Raw genomic sequence first — 11137 nt, forward strand, 5'->3', positions numbered from 1 at the left:
TTAGAATCCGGCCTCGCCCAGGCCGTACGGCGGCTCGCCCATCGTGATGAAGTAGTAGTTGCCCGGAACGCTGTAACACGTACGTACATATGATTACTTAGCTGATTTGACACTAACGTTTATTTATCTAGGACTTCTAGGAGAGACACTACTTTCAAGTCAAACAAACGGATTAATCCAACTAATAGGCTAGCGATTTAAGAACTGTGTTTTACACTAAAGTGGAGTCCAGACGAGACAATTTTTCGCCAATCTGATGAAATTGTCCGATCGAATCAGGCCGTGCGGACGCAAACGCCAATTTGATTCCCCGATCAAATCAGCAGGTGCGGACACAAAATAGCCAATTTTCGAAGTTAGTATCAATGGAATTGGTGATAAAATTTGTGTACGTGTGGACGCTAGATGAGATTGGCGCCAATTATTTTCCTGATCAAATCGGTCGATTTGCCCAGCTCGTCTGGACTCTACTCAAGTGTGTTCCCGTTAGCGTCGTCCAGCTTACAGACGTTTTTCTTTGGGTTTCAGGTCTCCCCAAACTCCGCGTGCAGGATGGCCGACATGGCCGTTTCTGACAATCACATACCTTATGCTATCTTCTCATTCTTCTCCTTACTCCTCCCTCCTCTGTGTTGTAGAGTGAGTAATTCTTACACTCAAGTTCCTCTCGCGACTGACAATAACTTACAATATCTTTGAATCACTTACATCTTCCCGAAGATGTCCAAATCAAGCGCTGACCGCTGACGCGTTCATCTGGCCCTATGGAGTGAATTTTTAAAAGTTCCTCGCGCGCCTGGTATAAAGGTCGCCGGGCGCAATTGACACTGATAAAAACTTATGTAAGTCTTAGTGTGCTAGCACACTATCACAACACAATCCATGAGAAACAGATATCTCTTTCTCGCTCTCACTTATGGGTACGACGCTCCAAGGTCACGGTGCGGTGCGATAGTGTGTTACCACGTTTACACCACCTTCGAATTACTCACATTGTCTTCCCGTAAGCGTCCAGATCTAGCGTAGAAGCGTTCCTCTGGTCTGTGGAATAATAGTTCCACTCTCTATAGTTCCTCGCGTGACTGCCGATGATTGCGCCGGGCCGCGACACCGCCTCCGCAAATAACTGCCAGCTGCGGTTATGGCTGCATAAGTCTGCACAAAATACTCTGTTTTGTTAGGACCATTTATCAGCGTAGGTATTATAACAAGCGGCAAGGGCAAGAGCAATGGAAAAATGGAAAGGAGGCCTTGGTTCAACAGGACTAATAAAAACGCAACCAAACATTTCAATAATTAAAAAAAACCGGCCAAGTGCGAGTCGGACTCGCGCACGGAGGGTTCCGCACCATCAACAAAAAATAGAGCAAAACAAGCAAAAAAAAAACGGTCACCCATCCAAGTACTGACCCCGCCCGACGTTGCTTAACTTCGGTCAAAAATCACGTTTGTTGTATGGATGCCCCACTTAAATCTTTATTTTATTCTGTTTTTAGTATTTGTTGTTATAGCGGCAACAGAAATACATCATCTGTGAAAATTTCAACTGTCTAGCTATCACGGTTCGTGAGATACGGCCTGGTGACAGACAACGGACGGACGGACGGACGGACAACGGAGTCTTAGTAATAGGGTCCCGTTTTTACCCTTTGGGTACGGAACCCTAAAAAGGAGATATAGAGTTTAATTCATGTGTCTTTGCTGATTATTTCGGTAGATTTCAACTTCACATACCTACACAACAACTGGTTATTCAAAGCTATACCAAAAGCTTACATATTTTTCAATGATATAACTTGTAATCGAATTTAAAATGTTGTGAGACATACTAACATTGAATAATTTTACGGTTTAGACTCACTTGTCGCGCGAGTGACTTAAAACAAGTGAGTCTAAACCGTAAAATTATTCGATATAACTTGTCCCTAATATTCCTAGCCGTTTCAATGCAAGTTTTAAATGTTTTGCCTTCAGGTGAGAACGTCTTCTCCGGGCCTCTGTCCCGGGCTGGTAATTCAGCCAGAAGTCTACCGTCGCTAATACGGCGCGCCAGCAGCCATATTTTCAGGCTGGTGTCGGAGTGCGATAACTACCTTCTATAGGTATTGCATGTCAAGACAATTTTTAAGACGTGCCTAATGACGAGAACCTCGGTCCCACCTTCGGGCAGCCGGGGTGCCACACGTCTCGGTCGGTAATTCAGCCAGAAGGCTACCGCCCCTATGGCTCGCTGGTTTCTATACTCGTTAGGGGCGGATTGCCCCACGTTCACCACAGTTCAATACAAGCATGAGTTACAAGTTTAAAGACTTACCTTCCGGTGAGAATCTCTGTCCCGTCTTCTCAGGACAGCCGGGCTGACGCACAGTCCCGGGCCGGTAATTCGGCCAGAAGTCTACCGTTCCCAAGGCACGCCGGTATCCATACTTGTGAGGGTCGGAGTGCACCGCAACAACCACTGCTGCTGAGCCGGCGTTTAGCCTCCCCGATTCAGGTTTGCCTTTGAACCCCACGCCTGCAGGATCCAAGGCTGTTATCCTGTATATTAATAACAACATAGTGTGTGAAAGATAAAATTGTCTCGGTCTCTGTAGAAATAATACCAAATTGGTATGAATGCAGGATGATTGGATAGTACTTATTTAGAGAGTCGTTGCTGGCAACGCCGGTCATGGCTGAGCACGTGCGCCCCAGCTTCAGCATCGCTATAACAGTTACCGGGGCAACAGCATTCCTTTCTGGCGTAGCGCGTCGCCGGCCAGGCCCAACACATGCGCCCCAGCTTCAACCCAACTATATAACAGTTACCAGGGCAACAACATCCCTTCCTGGCGTAGCGCGTCGCCGGCCAGGCCCAACACATGCGCCCCAGCTTCAACCCAACTATATAACAGTTACCAGGGCAACAACATCCCTTCCTGGCGTAACGCGTTGTCGGCCAGGCTTAGCACGTGTGCTTCGAGTGCCCCACCAGCTGCGTACGCTCCAGCCCTAACCCGGTTGCCACAGTTACCAAGGCAGCAGCACTCCTTCCTGGCGTAGCGCGTTGTCGGCCAGGCTTAGCACGTGTGCCCCGAGTGCCCCACCAGCTGCGTACGCTCCAGCCCTAACCCGGTGGCAACAGTTACCAAGGCAGCAGCACTCCTTCCTGGCGTAGCGCGTTGCCGGCCAGGCCCAGCACGTGCGCGCCCAGCGAGTGCCCCACCAGCTGCGTACGCTCCAGCTTTAGACCCGCTACTGACAGCCGCGCCAGCGTGTCCGCGAGACGTCGGGCCAACTGAAAAATAACACTTTTATATTGGAAGGGCGCAATATTTTTATTTTGAATAGGTATCTCACCAAGGTCGGTGTTCAAACGTGGCGAGGAGATGATTAATCCTTCATGACTCAGCGTAGGTATTTCTGCTTCTTCAATCAGAGAATATGGCCTAATTATTAGATATCTAATAATGATTTTTATGAACACGATGAACAGCAGGTAGTCCCCTTCCATCCCTTCCTGTTGCAACAGAAACAGCAATAAACCATACCAACCCCTGGGTGCTATCAGCCTCTGTCAGTTCAAAAGTACAATTAATTTTTCTGTCTCCACACTGCAGGAACCAGCACTTATTTACCTTTTGAGCATTGGGCGCTATACCCATTTGAAACAAGACAAGAGTCAGTGAAGTTCGGCGACATGGCGGCCGCCATTCCCATCCAGAAGCACCGCATTGCTCTCTCCACTCCACAGGAACAGGTAACTACTTTTCGAGCATTGGACGCAGCTCTTTTAAGGTCAAAATCGGCGCTACATTAGATACGCTATATTGCTGTCCGAGTGGACATGGGTGTGAACCCATGGAACCACTAGCCTACTTTCCGAGCATTAGACACAGCCCATTTGAGATAAGGAGTCGGCGAAGTTCGGCGCCACGGCGGCTGCCAGCTCCTGCCAGTTCATTAGATTTTTTATGATATAGGAGGCAAACGAGCAGACGGATCACCTGCTGGTAATCGATTACCGCCGCCCATGGACACCAGAGGGGTTGTAAGTGCGTTGCCGGCCTTTAAGATGGGAGTACGCTCTTTTCTTGAAGGTCATATCGGTCCGGTAATACCGCAGGCGACAGTTCATTCCACAGTTTACATATAAGAAATCTACATATTACTGTCGACACACCCATACCTATATGGAACCACTAGCCTACCTTCCGAGCATTAGGCGCAGCCCATTTGAGATAGGAGGCGGCGAGGTCCGCCCCCACGGCGGCTGCCAGCCCCTCCCAGTTCAGTAGAGCTACATTGCTGTCACTGCGCTTCAGGAAAGCTTCCACTAGCGCCGTCACTGCTGGACCCGTTGGCTTTCCTACACACAACACATTCTGTTATTTGTACCTTACATATCTACTCATACAATCCTACGCCAACCTGGAAATAGACAGGTTGGCGTAGGATTGTATTGTCATCACAGTTTGTAAATTGCAAAATGAAAGCAAGCAATGGAAATAATATAATTGACGCACAAATAATTCGGAAGTTAAAGGATCATTCTCTGAGAATATATCTGCGGTTAATTGCGTCTAATTGCCACGACTCTTTTCATACATTTTGTATGAAAATATATGGGTCGCGTTAATTAGAGCTCATCAAACATATATTATTTTTCGGGAATGACCGTAAAAAGTAAAACCAAAAGTTATACGAGGCTCTGTATAAGGTAAGGTAATTTTGATATTTAAATATGTACTTAGGTATATTTACTACTAGTAGCCAAGATGGTCGTCACATTTTCACCTTACTGCTACGTGATAAGTGTCTCATAGGAGCGCAATTAATACTTTATACGTAGCACTTATTGCATGAAAACTCAGCATGGTCGGACTCTAACACTTTATGTAGGCCTGCGGGCTCAGCACGGTTCCATTTTATCGACTATCACTATGCCCGTCACTTTCGCACTTACATAGATAAAGATAAGATAAAAGATAAAAGATAGTTTATTCAAGTAGGCATAATTACAATGCGCTTATGAACGTCAAATAAAGCTAGGTAGACCGGCTCCAACCCTACACCTCTGCCCCGAGAAGATTTAAATCCCCCCTCAATTGGAGGAGGGTATCCCAATATGGGACCGGCAACAAACTCGGCGGGACACATCTTTTCAAAAATAATTACATCTTATAATTAACATGCATTACGAGAAAATAAGGGAAAAAATACAATTTAAATTACTATAGAATTCATGCAATTATACACATAAGGTGTAATAGAAATTTGATTTAGAAAATATACATATGTACATGGAATCATACAAAATCGTAGCTCTTTCAGAAAACATATCAAATTCTTACAAAAGGAAAAGAAAATAAAGTTATTAAAAGAAATGGGAAAACATATTATATAAATCTGATTGATTATTATTAATTACCAACATATAATATTTGATGTGCTTTCCTGCTTACCTGAGCTGTGTCACCTATAACTCTATACATAATACAATGTTTTTAATTGCTACTACTTTTTATTAGTTAGTTTCTGGTTTGGACCATGCATGTTTGTCTGTCAAGTAGTCCTCGACTCTGTAATAAGCTTTTAACATCAATGACTTTTTTAAGTAATTCTTAAGAGCTGGAAAGGGTAATCTTAAAGCATTCTCAGGTAACTTGTTATAAAAATGAATGCATTGCCCAACGAATGACTTTTGTACTTTACGGACACGAAACTTTCTGATAGCAAGCTTATTTCTATTTCTAGTGTTAAAGTTATGGACATCAGAATTCTTAGTGAAGGAGTCTAGATTCTTAATAACATAAATAATACTATCATATATGTATTGGGAAGCTACAGTTAAAATATTAATTTCTTTGAAAAGTTCTCTTAATGATTCACGCGCTCTTAAGTTATATATAGAACGAATGGCTCTCTTTTGTAAGACAAATATAGTCTGTATGTCAGCTGCTTTGCCCCAAACCAGAATACCATATGACATTACACTATGAAAATAACTATAATAAACAAGGCGAGCTGTTTCAACATTAGTCAGTTGTCTAATTCTCCTCACGGCGTAAGCGGCCGAACTTAATTTGTTAGCTAGTGTTCCGATATGAGGACTCCATTGTAGATTTTTGTCCAATGTTAAACCAAGAAACAGAGCTTTATCTACCATCTCTAAGCATTCATTATTCAAAAGTATTTTAGTATCGACTGGTTTAACATTCGGCAAAGAAAATCTAATACATTTGGTTTTCTTAGCATTAAGAAGCAAATTGTTCATAGTAAACCAGTTAAGTACATTAACGAGTGTGCTGTTAATTACACTTACTTGTTAGAACGTGACAGGCATGGTGACAAATGATAAAAATGCGACCGTGCTACTAAGGCTGGCCTGTCGTACCAAATCGTGCCAACTAGTTCGGTGCCTATAAAATATAACGTACACACCCGTGAAACCATGAACGAATATTACATTGGTGCGCGAGGCATTATGCCAAGGTGTCGACAGAATGCGCTCCGCCGTCTCCAGTGGTAGCTCCACGTAGGCCTCCAAGGCGCTGAGAAAACACGACAGTAATTATAATAAGTACAATAACAGACTTCTCTTTAATAGCCTTTTTACAAGAGCCCAATAATCATGACAAACCACCGTGCCAACCATAGGGACCTTGGGCGTTGGAGGGTTTGACCACCTTATTATATGCTTATTGAATACATAGTAATTGGCCTCGTGATGATGGCGACCTTTTCACATTTCCTAATGTAGGTACTAAACTAAACTATAGGATTTGATGATGATGATTGATGACGCTGTAAAGCGGTACTGTACACACCTACGTTGCGGCGTTACTTACAGTTTTAAATAAATAAAGCGCACTAAAAAAGCTATGATCGAAAATCGGGTCATTCGCGCATTTCGGGGTCCTTCGGCTACGCGGATGTAAATCCACCTCCACTAGAGTTGCAAGCGCCCATGGGTAGTGGAGGCTATTTAACATCAGGCGGGCCACACGCTTGTTTGCCGCCGTTGTGGGAAAATAAATCTACTAACCTGTAATAGAATCTAAGTTTCGGGATGAGATCTTCTTCCTCAACTGCAAAAAAAGGAATCTTTATAGCAATTTTAAAAGGTCAATGTTTGCCTCTCACGTTTGCGAAATAGTAGTCGGAATTCGTAGTGTTTCATGTTCGTACCTATTACATCAGAAGTTAAGTAACTCCAACTGTCGGACGTGTAATGATAAAAACTAGAGATGCTACGAATATTCGGCAACTATTCGGTATTCGGCCATTTTACCGAATATTCGGTATTCGGTTAACGCTAAGCTCCAGAGAGTGAACAAAAACATCACGTCACGTCAGTACGTTTTGACCGTTGATGATGTAGGTATTTATGTTCTTACTTGCGCACTTACCTCTCAAATCATGATGCATTATGGCGATACGCCGTCGCCAGCGGAGTATTCGTCTGGAGCGTAGGTATACCTACTTAACAAGAGACAGTAGTGACTCACCGTCCACCCCGGCGTCGGCTGCACCCAACCCCAACACCAGCACACACACAAACGCGGCGGCGATCATTTCGAGACTGCCGAATTATTGCGATACATATGATATTTTCCTTGTACTCATTTTATACCGGGCTCGGTATCACCACCTTGACACACTGCATGATATCACAGAAATAATTATTTTGATTTTTGATCAGAAATATTTCATTGTCACTTTGCAGGGTGTGAATCGAGGAGAACAATATTTTTATTCAGACATCAGACAGGTATCGTTTCTATTGTTCAATTGTAAAATAAGTATTTACTGTTTTAAACATTATGGGAGTTCGAGGCTCCGCGCGAATATCTGTGTGTTAGATCACATCAGTAAAGACTCATCACATCTCATAATAGCGAGCGATGCGATATGCGAATTCGCCGCGACACCGCTATAGTATACATATGACGTAAAAATGTAATCCATAATAATTACCTGCACATGTAACCAGCATAAAAGTAGCAGCTGCATAAAAGGATCATTCTCAATAAATATGTCTGCGGTCTAATTGCCGCGACCCATACAAAATGTATGAAAAGAGCCGTGGCAATGTCAATTAGGCGCAACCGCAGATATATGAGAGAGAATGACCCAAAAGTAGCAGCAAGTTTGTATGCCAAGAGGATTAGGACTCGTTACTGCAGCTAATTGTGATGATGATGATGATCGATGTCATATGCCATCTTGACGTATTCGCTGACGGGGACACCCGGATAATTAAGAAAGTAAGCAACTACATATAGGTATGTATGATAGACAGGATAGACTTGTTTATCAATGGCAATCAATCATCAGCAGTGAACTATGCAATTTCCCATACAATATTTTTTTTAGCGAACGTATATTAGAGTGACAGGCGTTTTGGTGCAACCGATCCTACACATCCATGTACCATGTGACCAATTTTCCGAATAATTTCGAACACGTTACGCGCACGAACACGCTGCGCTGCGTAACCGCGCCCAGCACGTCGTGAGGACGCTCAGAGCGCCTACCGCGAACCACGTTCGACGTGTTGCCTCTCTGTCGCACTTGTAAATTCGTACGTAAGTGTGACAGGGAGGTAACACGTCGAACGTGGTTCGCGGTAGGCCTTCAGTAAAGGATTTTGTATACAATACACCGAGTTTTGTATAATACGTGAATACGTGATTACCGAGGCTCGAAGTCGCTTATTATTTATAAAAAATGAAATGTCGGACGCCTCGGCCCGGACCCGGACCGTTCATGCGTGAGTCATCCTTGACTCCGCTCGCAAATCGCTAGTGTGATAACGCCCGAAGTAGGAACATGACATACATATTACCCTTAGCCTTGATACGTATTTACAAAAAACTGTATTTGTCCAGGTACTTAATTACGTGTATTTAGCCGCGTGGACGCACTGCGTCCTTGCTCACTTGCTGTGTGCGTTCAGAGACGGTAAAATTAAGGTGATTCGTGTTATATTTATATATGTACTAGCGACCCGCCCCGGCCCCGCACGGGTTAACAAATTATACATAAACCTTCCTCTTGAATCACTATCTATTTACAAAAACCGCATCAAAATCCGTTGCGTAGTTTTAAAGATCTAAGCATACATAGGGACAGACAGACAGCGGGAAGCGACTTTTTATACAAATGTAGTGATACTATATTACCATAATGAATATACCTACTGGATGAATAAGCTCATCGCGTGGTAATAGTACCTACCTACCTAATAGAGTTGAAGCATCATGTCAAAGTGCAGAGGGCCTCAGAGCAATATATAAACGCTTGTAACACAAGCTAAAGTCTTTATCAAACCTCGTTTTAAAAGATTTCCCCTTGTTGGACAGTTTTCAGTAGTTAATAAAAGTGCACCAGTCATAAAAAAAAATGTTTGGACATTGGTTCAAAAATTGACCAAGCCTCACTGAAGGCTTGTGTTATGGATACTCAGACAACGATATATAAATACTTAAATATATAGAAAACACCCATTACTCAGGAACAAATACCAGGGTCAAAAAATGGCGACATGATTGAAATGAAAGAAACTGTCTGTCCGCCCACCATTCCCCCTTTATCTCCGAAACTACGGGTCAAATTAAAAAAAAAATACACAAAATATGTAGTTCTTTACCTATAGATGACAGGAAAACCTATTAGAATGGGCAGTCAAGCGTGAGTCGGACTTAATGTACGGAACCCTTGGAACGCGAGTCAGATTCGCACTTGGCCAGTTTTATTATTAATGTACTTCGCCCGCATGTTTGTCGACGGTATCAAAACGTTTCTGGCGACTTTGACTTCAATCATTATCGATGTAAACTTAGACCTTGAATTTGTACGTAGATACAGTCGCCATCATATTTATCGAAGCAGCTAAGGTGCTGACAAATATCCGAACACGCCTCTATTGTCAAGACGTTAAGAGTGCGTATTAAGATAATATTATTGAGCACCACAGCCGGCTTTATCTGGTGGCGACTGTACATATTTTTTTCTATCTATGACACTGACTTAATATAAAAGAAATAGACACACAAAGCAGAACAAAAACGTCAGGAAATGTGGATCCCAATGACGTTTCGCACCATTTGCATTGATGATAAAAACGCTTACGTAAATTTTGAGTCAAGATAAATGTTTCGTACAGAAAAGAGCTTAATGTCGTAAGCATTAAGTGTCAAATTTGCATACATAAGTACCAATACTGTTAAAAAATTTAGTCCGATGGCACTAAACGTAACGTATTTACGTCAAGCAACGTCAAACGAGAATAATGAACGAATGGAGTCACTTTGGTACACTTGAATAGGTATTACTGTACAGAAAAACCAATTGAAGTAATAAATAAAACAAATTTAATTTAATCGGGAGTTTAAATAAAATTAATTCGTGGTTCAAATTCAAACAAATTAAATTTTTAATAAGTAAGTATACGTCTTTAAATACTAATTTCCTTGAAATAAATTCAACTTATTAAATAAAATAACTGTGTATTTTAGATCTACATTTACTCATCGCACGGGTGCACGGGGACATTTAGGTACTGATTGGATTTTTTTTTATAAAGTCCATACTTTATAAAAAAAATCGGGTTGTTCCCACTAGTTACCACCAAGTTGATATCAGTGGTAACTACTAGGATATTTTTTTCCACCTTTTACCACTGGTAACTACTGGGAAAAATAATTCCCACTAGTTACCACCAAAGCGAGTTGGTGGAAATAACCCAAAAAAATCCTGTGGTTGTCACTGTGTTCAGACAGGTTTAGCATTTACAGTTAGTCGATATAAGCCCTTATTGGTTGTCGGAAACAGGGAAATGGGCCGATCACACAAGTGCCGTTTTGCTTTGTTTAAAACTGCATCACCCCTATCTCTTGCTATAATTAAATAGCAGTCCACTTTGCACGTCGCATAGGTTTTCTTGGAAATCTTCAATTTAAACATAATATTATTTCTTATGAATTCCATATAAAAATAAATATTGACCTCACATCGACTCATTAGATTTTTGTTCCTTGACATCCCTTCTTTGGTACTAACAAATTAATTTATTCAAAACCATAAAATTACCACCAGATTACATAAATTATGTAATGCTATCCAAAGAACTAACCGAAAGAAATACATTCCA

General features: G+C 42.2%; 1 protein-coding gene across 1 annotated transcript; it reads right to left on the reverse strand.

Moving 5' to 3' along the window:
• LOC134650311 (lipase member H-A-like) lies at positions 1-7557 on the reverse strand. Its single transcript, XM_063505308.1, has 8 exons — positions 7491-7557; positions 7028-7070; positions 6424-6533; positions 4191-4348; positions 3129-3277; positions 2315-2538; positions 993-1155; positions 1-70 (listed from the first exon to the last, which is right to left on the reverse strand). Exons 1-8 carry the CDS (start codon positions 7555-7557, stop codon positions 1-3), a joined length of 984 nt encoding a protein of 327 aa, XP_063361378.1.
• Between the last annotated feature and the right edge of the window lie 3580 nt (positions 7558-11137).

This window comes from Cydia amplana, chromosome 1 (genome assembly GCF_948474715.1).
Source record: "Cydia amplana chromosome 1, ilCydAmpl1.1, whole genome shotgun sequence".
Taxonomy (NCBI): domain Eukaryota; kingdom Metazoa; phylum Arthropoda; class Insecta; order Lepidoptera; family Tortricidae; genus Cydia; species Cydia amplana.

Bases quoted from the DNA above. Each gene is read 5' to 3' on its own strand.
- LOC134650311 (XM_063505308.1), bottom strand. From the start codon at position 7,557: ATGATCGCCGCCGCGTTTGTGTGTGTGCTGGTGTTGGGGTTGGGTGCA. The intron at 6,534-7,027 runs GTTAGTAGATTT...GTGTTTTCTCAG, and splicing joins AAACTTAGATTCTATTACAG to CGCCTTGGAGGCCTACGTGG. The intron at 4,349-6,423 runs GTGTGTACGTTA...TGTTGTGTGTAG, and splicing joins ATTCGTTCATGGTTTCACGG to GAAAGCCAACGGGTCCAGCA.